Source organism: Zootoca vivipara, chromosome 11 (assembly GCF_965207765.1).
Source record: "Zootoca vivipara chromosome 11, rZooViv2.hap1.1, whole genome shotgun sequence".
In the NCBI taxonomy this organism is placed as follows: domain Eukaryota; kingdom Metazoa; phylum Chordata; class Lepidosauria; order Squamata; family Lacertidae; genus Zootoca; species Zootoca vivipara.
This window is the reverse complement of record NC_142594.1, coordinates 33,749,200-33,770,562: the sequence shown is the minus strand read 5'-3', so window position 1 is coordinate 33,770,562 and position 21,363 is coordinate 33,749,200. Positions and strand designations below refer to the sequence as shown.

At 42.9% G+C, this 21,363-nt stretch overlaps 1 protein-coding gene across 12 annotated transcripts in view; it reads right to left on the bottom strand.

The window, feature by feature from the left end:
• The window catches only part of LOC148684259 (uncharacterized), a 38,112-nt gene extending 20,853 nt beyond the window's left edge, over window positions 1-17,259 (bottom strand). For 2 of the 12 annotated variants that reach the window (XR_015946475.1, XR_015946479.1), the window contains exon 1: window positions 16,865-17,216. Coding sequence is in view for 1 of the 12 variants with exons in the window: in XM_088654515.1 (XP_088510641.1) it covers window positions 16,865-16,988 (124 nt within the window). In the remaining 11 variants the exon portion in view is untranslated. Of the gene's footprint in view, window positions 1-8,457; window positions 8,528-16,864 lie in introns of all 12 variants that reach the window. The other 10 variants (XR_015946483.1, XR_015946473.1, XR_015946478.1 and 7 more) reach the window with 10 other exon arrangements.
• Between the last annotated feature and the right edge of the window lie 4,104 nt (window positions 17,260-21,363).

Here is a 21,363-nt window from a genome sequence, read left to right as displayed (position 1 = left end):
TTGCAAATGGCCTTTGAAATTCTCCACTCAATTTGTGAGTAGAAGAACCAGGAGCATGATTTCACTTAATTTCTCCAGGAGGAAGAGAAATCCTCTAACAGTTTAAAACTGTTTAAGGCTTTTCCTTAAGGTTGGTCTGTATCTCTCTCGGTGTGTGCTCCTACTAGAAACGGGAATGGCAGCCGCAACTGTGTTGACAGCCTGGCCACCATTTTCCATACTTCCCAGTACACCAAACCTGGTGTTATTCTGTGACCAATATTGCACAGAGAGAGAAAATCCACCCACAAAAAAAAAAAGATTGATGGAGAGAATTCAGCAAATTGTCCTTTTTTCTGGAGATGGGGATAGTAAAGAAAAGAAAAATCTCAGAAACCTATCCTTCTGAGACATTTTAGCTCAGCTCTGCCTCCAAGGCCTTCTTGTCCTGCATGACTTATAGTTAATATATGTATTTGTAGAAAAGTATGATGACTAGCCATCTCATTACTGCAACACTTCAGAATGAAGGTGTGGGTTTGCATGATCAAGTGTTCTTATATATCCTTTTAAATGGACAAAACCCTTTCTGCCTCTGTGGAGATACAGCACGTTGTCATAATCTTTCTGCCTCTTGAACTAACATTCTGTGCCTGTCATATGTGTTCAAAGACCAGTTATGAAGTCCAATACATTCTCTGTTTCCAGAGCTGGCACAGTCATTAGGCAGTGTGATGCCACTGCCTCAGGCGGCAGAAGCCCCCACCCCCGGCAGCATGCCCGTGGGTGCCTCGCCTGCCTACTGCTGCCATCAGCACCAATTTTGGGCAACATTGCATCCATTTTGGGCATGTTCTCACTCAAAATCAGTGCAATTTTGGCTGAAGTTGGTGCTGATGGCACAGCTGCTTCTTCAGCAGTGGCAAATCTGGCACCAGCAGGGCAGGGAGGAGGAGGAGGAGGAGGAGGAGGAAGTAAGGGGTGGCGGGATCAGCGGCAGCGGCAAGGCAGCATTTCCCATCTTGCTCAAGCAGTGAAACAGGCTGTGCTGCCCCTGTTTGTTTCACATACTAGTCCCAGTCCTAATTAAATTCTGTTGAACTTTTGTACTGACTTGGTTAGCTTTGAGAGCAAGCTCTCAGACAAGTCATCGCCTCAAGTTCATTTCCAGAGGAAATTAAAAATGCCTCTTTGCCTCCCTAAACTTGATGTTTATCATGGAATCAACAGGCCATCATTTTGCAAAAAAAAATCTTATAGAAGTTTAGAAAGAATGTCTGTCCTTGGAACAGAGAGTTGCATACCACTGTCAAAATGAACTCTCATCCTTTCCCACGCCTTTTATTTTCTATTCTGGTATGTAGGTGGTAATGAACACTCAATGGCAGAGTGTATCTGTTACAACATAATTGTAAGGGCCATCTGTAAATTAGATTCATGGTGCTCTAGGCACCCCGTCAGCTAAATGCAAATAACCAAATGTTAACTAACAAACATCAGCAAACTACAGTGAGTCATTCAGTGATGATTTTGGTCAGGATTGACAGCTTTCCATCATGGATTTTTTAAGCACATATATTCTGTTTGGAAGATAGTGGATTCCTGTTTTCTGAAGTCATTGTCATTTTCTTCTACAAAATGCACATGTGAGTTTGTGGGAAGTGCTTCTTGGGACCTGCCAGCAAAAATGTGATGCAGGAAGGGTCTAGCTCAGGGTTTCCCAAACTTGGATCTCCAATTCCCATCATCCCTAACCACTGGTCTTGCCAGCTAGGGATGATGGGAGTTGTAGTCCAAAAACAGCTGGAGACCCAAGTTTGGGAAACACTGGCTAGCTGATATGAGGTTGCACTATACCAGGAGTATCATATCGGCCTGAAAAGCGAGACGAGCACCGCGCCCCATAGTCACCTTTGACTGGACTTAACTGCCCAGGGGTCCTTTACTTTTACCTACCAGGAGTAGGGTTTTCCACTCCCAATCCAAGGACCATGTTCCCACCTTAGCAACCATCTGGGGGTTTCATGCTAGTGATGGATGGAACTAGAGGCAAAAGCGGGTAGAGCAACTAATGTAAATTCTTTGTACCACTTTTATGACGTTAATTGCTCTGAGGGAAATTTAACATGAAGGCAGCTTCCCAGACATTTCTACCAGATAAGTCTACCACAAGGGGCTGGTGGGTGGCATTGCTACTGGTGAGCCATGCCAAGCAAGCTGTCCCCTGAGAGTTTTCCAAGGTTGCTGATGTCAGCCCTAGGTTAGCCTCTATATATAACATGTGGCTCAGCAACTCCCACCTTCCCGGATTATTGGTCATGCTAGATGGGGCTGGAGTCCAACAACATCTGGAGGGCCACATCCCAGTTATATTGCGGCTCGTTGGTTTGAATCAACATGATATACACAGCAATACAAATCCAGGTTTTGTTTTGCACCCTGAGCGTCTCCCATTAAAGCAGCCATGGCGCTGACACTTGCTTGATACAACAAGCAGCTGAGAAATCTCTGCAGAATAAATCAAAGAGTGCTTTGTCTTGGAGGATTACCGTGGCAGCATCTTCAGCGATGACTGAGAGCAAGATCTGTCAGATGCTGGATGGTGTCTAAAGGGATCCAAAGCTCTGAATTAATTGAGGAGCCATCTCTTCCGCACCCCCTCCACCCGGTATCTAAAAACCATCAGCTTACAGCTGTCTCATCACATTGGTGCAGTTAGGCTGAGTGACAGCAGTTGGGCGGGAGAGAAGAGACAAAGATTAGGATCTCCATCATCTTCCATTGCTTGCTTCTCATTCCCCACCCCCTTGCCAGGCTGATACATGTTTTCAGAGCTAGGATAAGGCAGTGCCAGCAAAGCCAAGTTGTAACAATTTTGGACAACAGCATTTTATGATTACCGATGTTGAAAGCTTTCTGTCAGAGGAAGAAATTGTTCCTCTCTTCTTTCTTCCATCAGCTGTGGCACCAGGAAAGCAGCAACACTCCACAGGATAAGTGTAGGTGTTTGGGTTTTTTAAAAATAAAGTCTATAGGAAAGATGCATTTTCTGCTTCGATAGGTCAACCCTACAAGCCGCTATCTGTCATTTCAGGAGAATGAAGTGTTTTGCGCTGTACAAGATGCACCAAGGAGTGTGTGCTACTATTGAAAAAGATTTGCACCCCATCTAGCTCATGTGGTCAACATTAAACTAAAAGCACTTAATAGGTAACTACAAAAGTTCAAATATTCTATCTACAGAGTGGCACCCTTGTTTGAATCGCAGTTGCTCAGGAAAAATACAGGAAGAATCATACTAGGTATCTGTTGTGGGAGATAGGATAGGTAGACTTTCAATTGGCTCCAGCAGGGCAGTTATTTCATTCTTACATATTTATGACCAGGGTTATGGTGTCAGCTGGCTGAGCACAGAGGTCTGCCAATGTGAATAATCTGACTGCAGATGCAAAGGGCCCTCATCTTCCCACAACCTCTCTGCAGTGCCTCTGGAAAGACACTACATCCCGGCATAGCTTTGTTCAAACAGAGGCATTGTCATGTCCTGTATATCCAGGTCCCAATGTTGTCACCAGCCTCAAATTAATTATAGGTCACACCCAGTGCTATTTTCTAGAAAAAACACATGCTGGAACTTGTTGTCTCTCACGCAGATTGCATTAGCCTGATGCTGTGTTCTGCTACAGAGAGATTAAGCACATGTCCTTTCTTCTCCAGTGCTTGAGAGAGAGAACAAAGACTAACTCCCACAAAATGAAGATTTGCAATTGAATACTCCCCATGTGATCTAAAGTTAAACACCTCGTGATAGAGTAGCAGAGTTATTTAGCAACTTATCTAAATTATCTAAGGCAGGCTTCCTCAACCTCGGCCCTCCAGATGTTTTTGGCCTACAACTCTCATGATCCCTAGCTAGCAGGACCAGTGGTCAAGGATGATGGGAATTGTAATCTCAAAACATCTGGAGGGCCGAGGTTCTAAGGTAATTATCAATCTGTTAGGCTCTCCGCAACTCATTTGTTTAGCTACTTCTACCTTTCCTCCACCACTGCTACTTTCCATTGTTCGGAGAGGGAAGAGGGGGAAACAGCAGAAAACTTGTGCCTAGCTCTAATTGAAATTGGTGGCACTTATCCAGCACTTAATCAGTTGCATATGGAACAAGATAATGACTGAGCTCACAGCAAAACAATGTCAGTTGCATTTCCTCTGTGAAATCTTACAAGTAAAAGAAATATAATAAGCTGGTATGTTGATATATGTTAGAGCTGTAGTTTTCAAGGAAGATAATATGAAATCCTGTTGCATTTAATTATTCTGCCTCAGACAGCCTTAGCCAGATACGTACTGGAACAATAACAACAACAACAACAACAACAACAACAACAACAACAACAACAACAACAACAGTAACAAGGGCAATATTCATAGGAATTCATAGGAATTTTATATGATGCATGCCATTATTGACCATAGCTGTCAAGTTTGCCCTTTTCTCACAAGGAAGCCTATTCAGCATAAGGGAATTTCCCTTAAAAAGGGGGAGAACTTGACAGCTATGTTATTGACCAACATTGCCTTTCTGTGGTCCTTATGCTTGATAACAAATGGATACAAATCTGACCTTAAAAAATGGCAATCTTCAGAAACCAGTGACAGAGCATTTCAGTCTCTTGGAACACTGCTGTTGACCTCAAAGCCCTCGTGCTTCAACAAAAAGACTTCAGAGGAAGGCTTCAGGGTGAAATTGCTGAACTACTAGCAGATATGAAGTTGTAAATCTGATTCAACAACAGATTTAACCCTGTTCAGGTACTTGGTACCATGTTCGTGAAGGAGCTTCTAAGGGTGCTTTCAGCTAAAATCACCACCTAGATGCTGATGTTTGTGCTGACCATTCCCTGCCAGTCAGTGAAAAATCAGCACCAGTCTGAAGTGGTCTTACATGAGTTTGCATACCATGAAAGTAGCCTAGTAATGCACACATTTGTACCTACTGTAGATAGGCCCCTTCAGATTGATGCCACCTGTGAATTGTTTGGGGTGGGTTCTGCCCGGACACTGAGGTCCAGCGCTGAGGGCCTTCTGCCAGTTCCCTCGCTGCAAGAATCCAAGTTACAGGGAACTGGGCAGAGGACCTTCTCGGTAGTGGCACCCGCCCTCCCACCAGATGTCAATGAGAAAAACATCTACCAGACTTTTAGAAGACATCTGAAGGCAGCCCTGTTTAGGGAAGCTTTTAATGTTTAGCAGACCATTGTATTTTAATATTTTGTTGGAAGTCGCCCAGAGTGGCTGGGGAAATCCAGCCAGATGGGTGGGGTATAAATAATAATAATAATAATAATAATTATTATTATTATTATTAGTTTGTGTGTTGCCAGGGTCTAGCTGGCAGGGTGCATTCTCTGAAGCTCTTCATGTGTTCAGTGACTACACCTAAACACCTGAAAAAGCATTATTGATTCTATTCCATTTACATAATTAAACCGCTGGTGTTCTATTGACATAGCTGGGAGCATAGTATTCACTCATTTAGTGCTTGTAGACATTGGCCGTTAAAGAACAAAGATAGTGTCTATTACATAAAACATGAGATTGTGCATCTTCATCAGTGACTCCTGTTTTAAATGAATTGTTCCATTCTTCTCTTGTATATATATGGACTCTCAATAGATGTGTTACGACTTACTGCAGATCATTGCATTTCATGACTATTGTCTGGCCATTTGTCTGATAAACTATCCTCTCTGTACCTTGTGTGTATAATCTGACTCCAACTCCCATCATCCCTGCCCACTGTCCATTCTTGTGTGCCTGATGGGAGTTGGAGTCCAGCAGCATCTGCAGAGTCATAGGTTCTCTATCCTTGCTTTTGAATGAAGCTCTATTACAATAATGGAAGGCAACTGATTGTACCTGCCCTATACGTAGCAAGGTCCTTACTCAAATGTCCTTTGGCGTTGAAATCTGGGGCTCTGATTCAAACTCTGTTAAGGTTTTGGAAACTGCAATATATACATTGCAGTTAAAGTATATTAAAAGAATTGCTACTGTGCAAACTGAGCGTTTTCCTGCAGTGTGCTATATGGAATTGGGTGATAACCAACTCTATAAAGCAACTCATCAAGATGTTTCAGACTGTTATTCTCTTCCAGAACTAAACTCTGCATTAACCTTGAATAAGTGTAAACAAAGGGATTGGCTCTTCTGGATAGAATCCAGATGAGACCTGCAACTAATTAGAAACACCCAGTTTCCCCCTTGGTATCCACTCTTGAGAACACAGTATTTTAGAACTAGTTATCTGACCAAACTCTCACCACTTTGCTTAAGAAATGCCTTTATTGAGCTGTGTTTCCAAGTGATGCCCACCACAGTCTTCGATGGCTGCCACAATAAGGTCCCATATGCAGACGGACCTTTTCTTTGTGGTCAACTTCAGGTGGAAGACACCACTCCTTATCTGTTAGCCTGCTCCTTATATAGAGACCCAAGAGATCACTTTCTGAAATCTTTGTTCAAGCAGGTACACCCTGCAGAAATGGTTTGGTTTCTTTGAGTGATAATAATAGTTTTGTAATACAAAGAGTGGCTTTCTATGCACTGGCTACAAAAAAAAGTTAGATAAAATTGTTTCAAGTTGTTTTGGTGATTCAGAGGCTGAAATCAAGCTAGATTTAAGATTGTTGTTGTCTCTGGTATCTTCTCTCTCTTACATCATGGGTGTCAGTTTATATGATGGCTGTATGCTCTCTATTATTTTACTAACATTATTGCTACAAGTTTGTCATGACTTGCAGCTATAACAACACACTTATGAACTATGAAATCCAGCTGCGTCATGGAGATCTTCTGATGGGGCACTTTGGGTGGTACCCCATGCCCCTGAAGTTTAGCTGGGCTTACCAGGGACTGATCATTTTATGAGACAAACCCTGCTTTCTGCTACTCCTTGCCAATAAAAGTCTTAAGGGGGCAGAAATGGCTTCTGCTGCACTATTCCATGCACACACCTTGATACCTATTTCAGCTTGCTGCCTTGTGCTCAAAATGTTTATTAGTTGTTTATTTTGTAAAGTAGCAACATCTTCAACCCAGGATGATTTACCTTCAGATAAATATGTCATCTGACGTAGCAAGTAAATGCCCCCTGTTGTTTCTCTCCCGGGTACTCTAGATTAAAGAGTGAGAGATCTCTTCCACATAAGATGGAAAGCAAAACGGACAGTTCCTTTCATCTCAGTTACCATGGTAGTCTTGCATCAGTGCCCTCCCAGCCCAGTGTTTTAAATCTTCACCATCACCAGTATCATTAAGTTTGATTTGATCTGATTTGAGCAAATGTCAGAAACATAGTCATCATCTGGAAGCAAGGAGAGATGTGAGCAAGAGGTCTAATTCCAGGCTGGTTGGCCTGGGTGGGGGCGGGGAGGGGGAGAGGGAGAGGGAGAGGGAGAGGGAGAGGGAGAGGGAGAGAGATTTTTATTGTCCGCCCTTCACCAGCAGATGCCACGTCAGGTTACAATACTGTAATTCAAAACAGTTAACATATGCATGTATGTATTAAATTTATATCCCACCTTTTAGCAGGAAGTTTCAGGGTATGCAGTGACTGGAAACAAAGCTGTATGTCTGTTTGGAAACTTTTGCTGGTAGTTTTACAGTAAAGTGGGATTATGTATAACCATCCCAATAGCACCATGAACAAAAAATAATCATGAACGCACAATAAAAATGACATCTGTAGGGGTCCTAAATCAGACAACCTGTTCTGTCTCATGGGCTCCTGAAGTGAGGTGCGTGTCATGGGTGACTGGTGATATAGGATTCATCTCTTTACTTTGGATTGATTCACCTTTTCCCCCTCGCTTTTGAGTCCAACTTTGCCCTAGCAAATTCTTGTTATTCACTTTAACTTACTTTATTCCTTAACCTCTCTAATCTTGGTTTCTGTTGCTGTCAGCACAAAGGAAGAAGGTGCTCACCTTTATCTGGGTGTTTCTCCAGCAGGATTAAGCTCGGGCAATATATGCTTTGATGTGGATGGAGTGAGTGGAAGAGCAAGAGAAACGAGTTTTGGAAACAAGAAAGGAATGTTTTTGTAGTTCAAAGATAGTCATCATGGAGCTGGGGAACACTCACTCAAAAGCGAAAGAAATTTAAACACAACCTATTGTTTAAAATGCTGGGAAAGAATCCTAATAGCATGTCTAGTTTATAGCCTGCAATGTAGGGTGTAAACTAGACGTACAAGTTTAGTTTACACCCTCAAGTAGATATTCTTGATGTGCCCATATTCTTGTGTGCCCATAGGCTGCAGAAGGGATGTCTAGAACTGTTCCTCACTTGACTCTTGGACATCCTTTTAAATATCTATAGCTGTGTTCATGGATCCTTTGGAAACGATGCCTATAGCTAAACATTTATATGAGTTTGCAGTGTGCAGGAGAAGTGGCTGCTTTCTTTGCAACATACCTGGTGTTGGCTCAGCCATTGCCTCTGCTGCATATTCCAGGTGGGCTATGTCCCTCTCTTTTTCTCGGTGCTATGTGAATAAACATATTCTATAAGACTGGAAGAGAGTTCCTACTACCACAAGTAAGGCATATTCACACCAGCAATGTCAAGTAGTTTAATAGGAATTTGCTTGGCTAGAAGAACCCTTGGAACTGGGTCTGGCGTCCTCATTGCTACTGATGCTATCTATCTTAATATCTTAGCAATGTCCCCCAGGTTCTGAAGCAGTGTTGATCTCGAGCAGAGTTTGGTCAACTGTGGCCTTTCAGATGTTAGATTCTAGCTCCAGTATGCCCAGTGGTTGGAGATGATGGAAGTGCAGTATGATGGAAGTGCAGTATGATGGTGATACAGTGCAGTACCCCAAATGCATTGTGGGGAGAGTTAAAATGGCGGGCACAAGTTACAGCTGGCAGTGAGAGAGTGCTGCTGGGCCAGAGTGTCTGTGATCAGCAGCAGAATAGGCAGTGGGCTTTCCAGGGCTGATGACCCAACAGTCTACCTCCTGATGCCAGGGCATTCTTGGCACTCTTATCAAACTACTCTTCCTAAGATGCTTTGGAAGAAACCATTATAGTTACTGATATTATTATTATTATTATTATATTATTATTATTATTATTATTATTATTATTAGAATTTATATACAATCCTATACCCGGGGGGGTCTCAGGGTGGTTCACAGAATAAAATCAAGATATAAACACACAAAATATCTAATAAAAATAAAAATAACAACCCAATAGCTGCCACCACCCCCACAAAAAACACATTTTAAAAGGGCATAGCATGTAAATCAGATCAACCAAAGGGCTGGTTAAAATGGAGGTAAATAAATATATAGAGTATATAATTAGACAGTGCCTTTGGGGTACAAAATCTAGGCTTTAGTTTGCTTTCTGTTAACGTTTTCAGTTACCACATGATTACAAAAGTACCCAAAGAGTTTTGCAACCTGAATAAATGTTTATGATTTAAAAGGACTTTACTGTCTTCTATTATTTCCTTCATCCAAAATGTAGATTTTGGGGTAGTAGACATTTTAAAAAATCAAATATCAATACATGAAACAGAGGATTTTTTAAATAAAAAAAATCAAAACATAATAAAATCTGAGAAATAATAAATCAGAAAGTATGTCTGTTACTTCAAGAGAAGGAATGTCTCTCAGGAAAATGAGGGAGAGGTACAGGGCATTGTAAAAAGGTAAAGGACCCCTGACAGTTAAGTCCAGTCAATAACAACTCTGGGGTTGCGGCGCAATTCTTGCTTTACTGACCGAGGGAGCCAGTGTTTTGTCCGCAGACAGCTCCCGGGTCATGTGGCCAGCATGACTAAGCCGCTTTGGCGAAACCAGAGCAACACACAGAAACGCTATTCACCTTCCCGCCAGAGTGGTACCTATTTATCTACTTGCACTTTGACGTGCTTTCAAACTGCTAGGTTGGCAGGAGCTGGGACCGAACAATGGGATCTCACCCTGCCGCGGGGATTCGAACTGCCAATGTTCCGATCAGCAAGCCCTAGGCTCAGTGGTTTACACCACAGCACTACCCATGTCCCACACAAGGCATTGTCGCCTAGGATAAATGGGTGGGTCATGTGGCTTGTTCAGTATAGTTAATTTTTGTGAAGTTGTCTGAGCATGAGCTTGATTCAGGACGACTGCACATTTCACAGTGTAGCCTGCCTCAATTAAAACCCCAGTCAGCCCACAGCTCTTGAAATTAATGCCTCCTCTTTACTATTACGTGTATACTCTGAACTAACTACAGACTTGCTACTGGTTGCTGTACTTTAAAATTACTTGTTAACCTCCTGATGGTGCTTCTGAGGACAAGCTATTATGTCAGCAGATAAAACTTAGATCAAATGACAAGGCTGCTTTATTCTCTCCTTTCAAAGGGGAAAATCACCACATGCTTCCTTTAATAAAAGAACAAGCCTCTCCAGTGGCTTGAAGATAATATGGAAGGTCATCATATCCATAGAGTTCGTGGTGCCCCCTGACCTGCTGTGCTGTAATTTAGCAATTGGCTTGTTATCTAGGGGAACATGTTAGAGTACTGTGCACCATCCAGCATTATTGTGCTTCTCTTAAAGCTCAGGAGGCTGTTTTAAAACTAATGACCAGGGCAGTTTCTATGTACTTTTCTGTAATGGAGTTGGGAAATTATTATTTTTCTTTCACAGTATTGTGGGCAAAAGCAGTGGGGGTGGGGGGAGTTTGAAGGCAGAATGCTGGCGTGGTGAATGTAAAGCCTCTTCTGAAGAAGAGGCATCACAGTGCAGTCCTGTATATGGCTACTCAGAAGAAAATCCCATTGTGCCTGATGGCCAGTTACCTGGGTACCAGCCCCATTGTGTTCAGTGGGTAGATACGTACAGGCTAGAGCTTTGAATTTCTTCACCATGAAGTTGAGTTTAATAACCGAACTACAGGGACCTCGTAGTGCCAAATGCTGCACTTGGAAAGTAGAAGATTCATCTGATTCAGGAAGTCTGATAACTCGAAGATCACCTTGTTCCCTATATACCCAGCCGATAACTGCATCCTGAAGATACCATCTTATCAGGAGGCCCATTCTACACAATTTCAGAACCAAGCCTTAAGCGATTACCTTTAGTAACCACCAAGTCCTATCAGCAGCAATTTAGCAGCCAATGAGTTCAGTAAACCCACACCTAAAAATCACATAACCCATTATATGATGGGTTGGTATATATATATTAAAAATACCTACAGCCTCCTAAAAAACAAAGCCCAGCATCCTTGGCCACCTCCCCTCCATCTTCTACAGCCCAGGAACACATTGTCCCAAGGAAATGGCTGAAACTTCAAAGTGCAGTACTTAATAAATCCCAACAAAATAAAAAAAATTCCTTCCAGCAGCACCTTAGAGACCAACTAAGTTTGTCATTGGTATGAGCTTTTGTGTGTATGCACACTTCTTCAGATACCATCTGAAGAAGTGTGCATGCACTTGAAAGCTCATACCAATGACAAACTTAATTAGTCTCTAAGGTGCTGCTGGAAGGAATTTTTTTATTTTGTTTCGACTATGTCAGACCAACACGGCTACCTACCTGTTAATAAATCCCAGTTGAACTATTCAGTAATTGCAGAGCAATAAAAATTACAAGCAAAGAGCAGAATTATCAAATAGTTTAAAAACAAAACCCATTATTGTAGCTTAATGCTTGCGAAGCACTCTGACTACTTGGAAGTAGTATACAGAGGGCTTTTTTCCAGCAGGAACTCACAGGAACTCAATTCCGGCACCTCTCAGGTGGGCGTCATTGCCATTCTAAGAGAACCAGGGAAGTGTTCGTGGTGAGTTCCGGCATCATTTTTTTCTACCAGAAATAGCACTGGGTATGCATCATCTCCCAGGATCTATTTAGTTTCTCCAAGTTCCATGGAGAGCCTCAAGGCTAGTGATGCTGGTCAGTAGGAATATATGGTATTGGTCAGAAGACTCCAAATGATTAGGGTGTCCATGTGGTAAGTTGTTGGCTGAACATAGTAACCTGCCCTGATGTTGAAGTGCCATAATGTGGGAATGTTTTCCAGCAACCGTCACTTCAGGTCCATAAAACAGAGAGCCTCGAGAATAGAACAGGCCATCCATCTAAAGAAATAAATATGTCAGGCCAAAGGTCTCTTATGCAAGTTTATATACAGCTTTTTGGCACAATCACAGTTGGAGTGCTATATACAGTTCTGGATGTCCCAGTTCAAAAAAGATACTGTATAGTTGAAAACGATGCAGAAAGGAGTAAAACTTTTAATGAACCTCTTGCATATAATCTTGTTTCACCCTTTGTGTTCGAACAGTTGGAATGTTGTGCAAGAACCACATGGATCTCAGGCAGGGGTCAGCAAACTTTTCCAGCAGGGGGCCGGTCCACTGTCCCTCAGACCTTGTGGGGGGCCAGACTATATTTTGAAGGGGGGGAAATGAACAAATTCCTCTGCCCCACAAAGAACCCAGAGATGCATTTTAAATAAAAGGACACATTCTACTCATGTAAAAACATGCTGATTCCCGGACCGTCCGCGGGCCTGATTTAGAAGGCGATTGGGCCACATCCAGCCCCTGGGCCTTAGTTTGGGGACCCCTGATTTCAGGCGTCTTATTTGAAAGTCCAGTTTGGCAGCATGCTCAAGGCAGTGATATTTCTAGGATTCTCCATTTGTGTCATAAAGAATATGACTTTCTCTTTGAAAATTGCTTCTCTAAAATGATTTTTGCTACATTTGTAATACGTATTTCATAAACAGAAAAATCATGTTAATGGAAAGGAGGTTCAGTTTGCAGGAAATGAACTTAAAACGCACAGGCTGTGTTCCTCTTTTAATGTGTGTGAAAACATTTTGGGCTCCATTAAATTTGTTCCATCTATTTTGACTGTCTTCTGTGAATTATACTTTGCCATTCCAATACAGTATTTGAATGTCATTGAAGAAGGAATTGGGAGTGGTGGAAGGGAAATACATCTACAGATTTCTAGTAGTTTAAAAACTGCCAAACATGTTCAGCTTGAGAACCAATTCATAACAATTAATTACATTTCACAGCTGAAAAAATGTTTGCAATTGTATAATTAATGTGTGCTCAAATAATCATATAATAGGAGAAGTATGGCTCATGCTTTCAGAATAATGTGGAAGGCACAGCTTCCTATTTTCCAAGTCATATGATGATTTGTAAGTGAAATGAGTATTTTGGTTACATTTTATTTTATTTATTGTTCACATCTGACGGTTGAAGCTGGGCAACATGTCTAAAAGACTGTGGACAAAGAACCAGCAGGCACGACCTTCAGAACCTGGAGAACAATAATCAGTGATGTGGAGCTCCCTTTTTCATATGGTGCACAAACTTAGATATTAGTACAAACTGCTATTGGTACAACCCTGTAAATAATTATGTTGTTGGGCATCTGGGCATCACAAATTGGCATGTTGAGATCCTAATTATTTTTCATATTGCTTTGCTGTGTAAAAAATTAACCTACAATAGTGCTAGATTAATTAAATAAATCCACTTCATCCCAAGTTGCTGCACAGAATGGTGCTGGTAGTTATGTCTTAGGAAAAAACATTTCATGCTTCTTTTTGTTTTTGTTTTGGTTAATGCCAGTTCAGATATTTTAATTATATGCCCTAGTTATATGGTCAATGTAGGTTAAGCAATAAAAATGTAGGTTAAGCAGACCATATCTTTTTTAAAAAAACAAACAAACGGATTGTTCTTCAATCAGTCTCATGAATAGTTCTTTACCTTATGCATCCCGTTGGGGTGCAATGATTTTAGTGATGACTTTATGTTGTGATGCAATTGGTAGCTTAAAGGTAAAGGGACCCCTGACCATTAGGTCCAGTCGTGACCGACTCTGGGGTTGCGGTGCTCATCTCGCGTTATTGGCTGAGGGAGCCGGCGTACAGCTTCCAGGTCATGTGGCCAGCATGACAAAGCCGCTTCTGGCGAAACCAGAGCAGGGCACGGAAACGCCATTTGGTAGCTTACAGTTGTTCAAATGCTTAAAACGAATTGTATTGACTATCTCCATTGAAGCCTGTGGGGCTAAGTTGGAGAAGAGTCAAACACTTTGGTTTACAGTAACTGAGGACTGGCCTGCCAATCAGCTTTAGCTGCTTATAAACTAGGCATAAATTGTGGTGTTGTTTTCAAATAACGTAGACAAATCTGTAGTATGAACACATTCTTGATTAAAAACAGACTGTTCAAAGCTCATAAATAACATTAGTGAGAGCTGGATAGGTAGTGCTGCTTTTGGTATGGAAATACACACACACACACACACACACACACACACACACACACACACACACACACACGAGTTTTTGGAGTAAATTATTGAATAATCTGTACCATTGGTGGACAATGTGGCATCCCTTTGATAGTAGACTCTAGCTCCCATCATCACTGATCATTGGCCATGCTGCCTGGGGCTAATGGGAGTTTGAGTCCCACAAGAAGGAGGCCACCATTTTGCCTACCCATGCTCTAGAGCAGTGGTCCTCAACCTTGGGCCTCCAGATGTTTTTGGCCTACAACTCCCATGATCCCTAGCTAGCAGGACCAGTGGTCAGGGATGATGGGAACAGTAGTCTCAAAACATCTGGAGGCCCAAGGTTGAGTACCACTGCTCTAGAGTTCTTAGTTTCCTGGTTTGAATGCATTAAATTCATTATTATTTGCTAAACTTCCTTAGCAATTTGGTTTTCAAATTCCTTCTTTGATTCCCCACTTGTTCACAACAGGAATTAATCTGTCAAATTACTTCATAATAGGTCCCAGGTGCTGATGTAGTAACCAGATAAATGCTACAGCAACCAGCGTATTCAGTATCTATTGAATTACTAGAATCTCCTTGCAGGCTTCAAGAGGATGAAAAGCTTTTTTAAAAAAGAAAGAGTGCAGTAAGGAAAAGAATTGTTTTTGCGTATATGCCATTAAAACTAAAGTCATGATTTCTAGTGTCAGACGGAAGCTATCCTTTTATTGTATGGGGACAGTGGTATTTGTTCTCCCAGGACTGTCAATCAACTGAAGTTCAGATTCCATTAGGAAATTAGGATGTTAGTGAATGGTGTGTTGCAGAGGTCATTCCTTCAGTGCTCCCCCCCCCCAATTTTCTCGAGTGAACACATCACTGTCAAAATCCTCCAGGCCAATACTTGCGGAAGTTGTATATATAGAGGACTATTATACATACCTATCTAAGACTGACTTTTTGTATCCAAGTATCACATCTGCTTGTGGGGTGAAAAGCCAGATTATAGTGCACATTCATTGCAAAAAGCTGCTTTGGTTGTAAGAGTTTAATAAGAATAATTCCATTGATTCTAGATTTACAGACCTGTTCTACATTTAGGGACATAAGAAAATCAGGGCCAGTGCTAGGGTTTTTTGAGCCCTAGGCAAGATCACCTTCTGGCGCCCCCCCCCCCATTAATAAAAAAATAAAAATTAAATAAAAATAAAAAATAGAAAAAACAAAAATAGAAAATAGGGAATAGGGGAAAAATAAAAAGTAGAAAAAACAAAAACAAAAAACAAAAATAAAACAAAAAACAGCTGAGAGGCGGCCCCAGGTTCGCGCTCCCCGCGTGCCTCCGGAGCTTCGCAAGCTTGTTGTCTCCGGCTTTGGAGGGTAGATCCTGAACCAGTGGCTTCAAGTTACAAAAAAGGAGATTCCGACAAAACATCAGAATGAACTTTATGACAGTAAGAGCTGTTTGACAGTGAAAGGGTCTCCCTCAGAAGGTGATGGACTCTACTTCCTTAAAGGTTTTAAGCACAAATTGGGTGGCCATCTGTCATGGATGCTCTAGTTGAGATTCCTGCCAACTCTACAATTCTATGATTCGAAGAGGCATTATCAGAGTTCAATGGAGTATTCCAGCCAGGCCAAAACAGGGTTTGAAGCAAGGTCAGCGAGGGGTGTGGCCTGAGTACAGGAGGTGTGGCCAAGGGAGAGTTCCCAGGGCAGACCGATATGCCTGGAGGGCCACATTCAGACCCTGGGTCTGGGGTTCCCTTCCCTGCTATATAGGATTGCAGCATTAGGCATATGTCCTAAGTGATAATACTTCATGTACTTAGTAGTTAATTTCTAAGCCAGAGTTGGGGACCATGAGGCTGTCCAGATATTGCTGGACTGCAATTCCTATAATCTTTGAAGACATTCTAAATAATTGCAATGAATGTGCACATTCTAAATAAATGCCTCTATGCTGGCCAAGAAACTTGGGAACTGTAGTCATGGACTTACATTTCCCAGCAGCCTTAACAAACTATAGTTCCAGGGTTCTTTGGGGTGCAGAATGTGCTTTGAAGGTGTTGTGTGTAGTACAAAGTTAGCAGCTGCAAACACATGCCATGCTTTTAAAGCACATTCAAAGCACAGATATACCTCACAGAATGATTTCCATTGTAACCGTAGGGACTTTGGGGCAGGGGTGAGGTGGGGAAGAGGCATCTATTTAATGAAAATCAGACATTTTCTGCTGTGCAATTTATATCTAAACAGCCCTTCAAGGGTCTTTTAACAAGTCTATAAACAGTCCTGGAGTTCCCAAAAATCATTTACAAATAAAGCTTTTCAAGAGCCGCGTGTCCAATCTGAGCAAAGAATACGATGCTTTTCTCTCTGTGCGTCTCTCTCCCTTTCTTTTAATAAACATTTAGCTTCAGGGAAGGGTGGGGGGAAAGGCCAAGGGTAGCAGAGAGCTGGAACTCCCTCTTCACTGCTGACCAGTGCTACATATAGGTTAATTTCTGCATGGAGCTGTAGAAAGCTGGCCGGGGCGCACCGTGAGGCGAGACGTTACCTGCTCCGGGCGTGGCGGGATGTCGGCGGTTCGCGGAGCCGAGCTCTCGGTGTGGCAGCAGCGTGCCCGCAGGCAGCTCGGCTCCGTCGGCACCCCAGCCCACTTCTGCCCACCAAGGCAGCATCGCGGCGGCAGCGGTGCCCGGGAGCGCTCAACCTCTCCCTCGCCTGCGGTGCCAAAAGCGCACCGCACTCGCCCAGCCCGTCAGCTGACGAGGAAACACTCCGCTGCCGCCGCCAGGCTGGGGAGGGGCACAGCTGGGCAGCGACAACCTGGCCATGAGGAGGAGGCACTGGCTGGCTGCCCCTCTGCACACACACCCCTCCGGAGCGCCAGGTTCGGCTTCTTGTTGGACATGCGCTCTCCGCGCACAAAGCACCTCAGAAAACACACCTGCAGACATGGGAGGCGGCCTCAGGCAGCAGCGGGGTGTGTGGGTGGCAGCAGGGGGGGCAGGCTGGCCAGCGCCCCCTCCATTTCGGCGCTCTAGGCGACGGCCTAGTTTGCCTATATGGACGCGCCGGCCCTGAAGAAAATGCATATTTGTTTGTTCAGCCCTGCATTGTCAGATCTGACTATCATAGGTTCTCCTGGATTTCGGGTGGAGGTCTTTCAAATCCCCTGCTACACAATGATGTAGCTGAACTGGATTGAACTGGGTTGGTTGTCTGGACTTTGTAGGTAGTGTATGGCCTCTCTGAGAGGAGAGGTGGTGTGGTTTACTTCTTTGATTCCCCTGGCAGTGGTGAGACCACTACTGAAGAAGCCCAGTTTAGATCTTAAGATTCCAGACAAATGCAGGAGTGTGGGGAGGGACCATGGCTCAGTAGTAGAGCATCTGCCTTGTACGCAGAAAGTCCCAGGTTCAATCCCCGGCATCTCCAGGTACATTTAGGGTTGTCATTTTACCCTTTCAATGCCTCATCAGACTATGCTTCAAAGCTGAATGAGGGTTCAAACTAGGGTCTCTCTCCAGTCCATGTCTAATATTTTTTCAAAGATCTCATTGTAGAGTTAAATAAATGCAATACACTTTTATTTTTATAGCTAGGGTTCAGCTGCAATGCTTTGTTGAAAAGTTCAGGGGTTTTTTTCACACTGACTGCAAAAATTATGGTGATATGCATGAAAAAGTACACAGTGTAAATTGAAATTTGACAAGTGTAAATAATGACTATACTGTAGTTTTAATCTAAGTATACAAAGAACTGCTACAGAGTCTGAAATCAACTCAAACCAGCAAAATTTATTTATATCAATGGCTATCTTATTAATGCAGGCCCTTGAATGTTAAATTTCAGTGTTAGGATAGGACTTGTAACTATAGACCAGCGGTCCCCAAACTTACCTGGCTTTGGACCAGAGGGCGGGGGAGCGCGGGGGAGCGTGCAGCCGTGCGCATGTGCACACGCTCTTACAGGTGCGGCGGCACGCTTCCGGGTTGGAAAAAAGTGCCGAAAATCACTTGTGCGCATGCGCATGGGCCTCCCCCGACCCGGAAGTGCACTTCCGGGTCGGGGGTGGCCCATGCGCATGCACACAAGTGCTTTTCAGCACTTTTCTCGACCTGGAAGTGCACCGCCGTGGCGGTAAGAGCGGGCGGCGGCAGTGGGCGGTGGGGGTCTTCGTGGGCCGGATAAAAGAGGCCTTCAGGCCGTATCCAGCCCACAGGCCTTAGTCTGGGGTCCCGTGCTATAGACCAATATCTGATGCCTATTGAATTGGACAAAATTGCTGCTAAAACATAGTTTTATTAAACAACTATCAGTAAGGGAATGTGTGTATATGTATTTGAAGTGGAAGACAACTTATTCTTACTAATTGTGAATTGACAGTCAAAGCTGCCTTGGATTCTGAAAGAAGGCATAATGTGTGTGTATTTGTTTTTCAAAAAAGCTGGGGTTCAGAAACTCCATACTCTCCCTCTCATGGCACATTTTGGACCCTGCCTACCAAAGATCCATCTAACTTATACTTGTTGCTTATATTTTTCTCAGATTCTGTTAATCAAGGCAGTTTTCATCCCATCTATTATTATAGAGCCATTCTCAAGTTAGTTTCACTGATTGATTATGCCCTCATTGACCTCTTTACAGCTTTCCCATAATTTGGGCAATGTTTTTATTTTTTTAAAAAGCTAATGTTTTCTATCAGTTATGACTGACTACACGGAAGCCAAACAATCCTGATCTGTTGCAAATCAAAATTATCATATGCAGCCAGAAAGATTGAGATTTGGCAGGGGATTTTTAAACAGTTATGAGAAGAACATTGAATGGTTCTGGATATACAGCTTGTGTTTAAATGGATGAATGAGTGATTGAAAATGTGTTCAAAAATGGGAGTAATTTGCAATATTCCCTGTGCTATTGACATTTGTATCTTATGAACTGAGGTCAGGCTGAACTACCAGATGCAATGTACTGTAGTAGTATATGTTGTGGTTTGAGCCTGCTGTAAATTTTAAAGATAGGCTTCCTGCCTCAGGGTGATATTGTACAGCTTAATGAAATAATGATTGAATTATTGGGTGGCGTGCATGGAGGGGAAGATTTATATCTTTTAATAATGTATGTTATTTAAGACAGAAAATTAACACCACACAGCGAATTCTAAAAACAAACAAACACAGTACGTAATTGTAGCTAGAGAGAACCAACTTGTTATGAATAGTGCAGTGGTGATTGCTGAACATATTTATGCAGTGATGATTGCTGAACAAATTATGGCATTGAATTCACACTGTCAAACACCCTGTTGTCCCCCAAAACACAGAGACAGAAAAGAAAATACTATTGCCAGATTCGAGTTTCAAGGAATGGATAGCCTGCCGTTGCACACATTGTCTCAAGAAATGTTCAGTATCAAGAGAGCCTGTCTTGCTTTTGTCCTAGTTTAAATCACAGCTTTTTCTGGATTGGTTTGCTTTGTTTCACATAGACCAGTGGATTTCCAAGGCACACTCAGCCCAATGACGACATGCGTTTGGAAGTTTATATCTTTATTGGCAAAGCTCTCAGTCACATCAGCTCCTAATGTGCAAGGGTTATATACACCACCCCCTGCTAATTAGCTGTCTAGGCAATCTTCCTTCACAGTCTTGTGCTTTGACAGTGGGAGCAACAGTGTGACCCTTTCAGTTTACTTAAACCCCATTGTCACCATGTCATTGACATGGTGGTGCCTGCAAGCTCCCTACGACTCCCCCTGACTGGCAGCTTCAGCTGCTCCCATGGCTTTACGTTCCACCTTGTGCGTGGAGACAGTGGAGAGGAGGATGGGGGAGATTCTAAAGCCACAACACTCTCTTTTCTGCCTCTGAGACTCCTTGCAACTCTTCTCCCACCTACTTTCTCCTGTCTCTGACTGCCTGGTCTCTTCCCCTTGACTCCCCTCTTCCACCACTCCGACACCTGCCTTACGGTTGGCACAGAATCCCACAAATCACCGGCCCCTTCCCCTGAGTCATCGTCCTGCTCCCCTGCCTCTGCCCGCACATTCCCCCACTCCTCGGACTCCTTCTCGTCTCTGGCATTGATGCCATCTGTGTCAGGGTGGGAAGACTGAGCCCCTGCAGATTCCAATGGCCAGTATCCCCAGCCAGTATGGCCAATGGTCAGGGTTGATGGGTCAAAGGTTCCCCTTCCCTGATTTATTTGATCCCTGCAAAATCTGGATGTGTTTTTGTCAGGACCAATTTACAGTTTCATTCTTACTTTCTCATCAAGGAAAATAACGACCCCCTATCAATATGCATCTTGGAATGAGATTAAATATTGTTGTTCAACAGAACAAGTGAGAAGCTACTGTAGCAATCCCCCCTGTCGCAAAAAGTCCATTCTGCACATATTTTCTTGCAAGCTGCAAGGCACTGTTGCTAACTGGCTATTCTGTTGTGTTTCCTGAAATCATATATTTTCAGGCAATGACTTTACTAATTACCTTTTGGTGTCTAAATTTTGAGTTGCTAATTAGAGGAGGCAGTGGCACCAGCCTGGAAGCCTGGGCACAGGTTCAAGGTTTAGATTATTGTTTGACACATCAAGCCATCCCATTAGCAGCTGTTGGCATCAACACGATCAGGTGATTATTTGTTGCAACACAAGTTGTGTATTTGGAGCTGACAGGAAGGAGGACATTTAAGGTCAACCAGGTCCTTGTATCTAGTCCTCAAACTGTGGTGCAACGTGACATTCATAGGACATACCTTGTGCAATTCTAATAATAATAGTAATATATTTGGAGAAATTAACACTAAAATGCTTTTGAATGATCATGAGGACTTTTTAAATAAACAAATTGCAAAGTGATGCGTAGAGCTGAACTTGAGTTTTGAAAAACTGGAAACTGAAATTGACAGATTCTTCCATCTCTAATTTCTAACAGCGTGGAAATATGTGGGTGGCTCTTTCGAATGAGAGAAAGCAAGCTCTAAATACAAACTGCAGCCTTTTTACCCAGGGGTTTCATTCCTACCCCCCATCTTTGGAGTATGCATA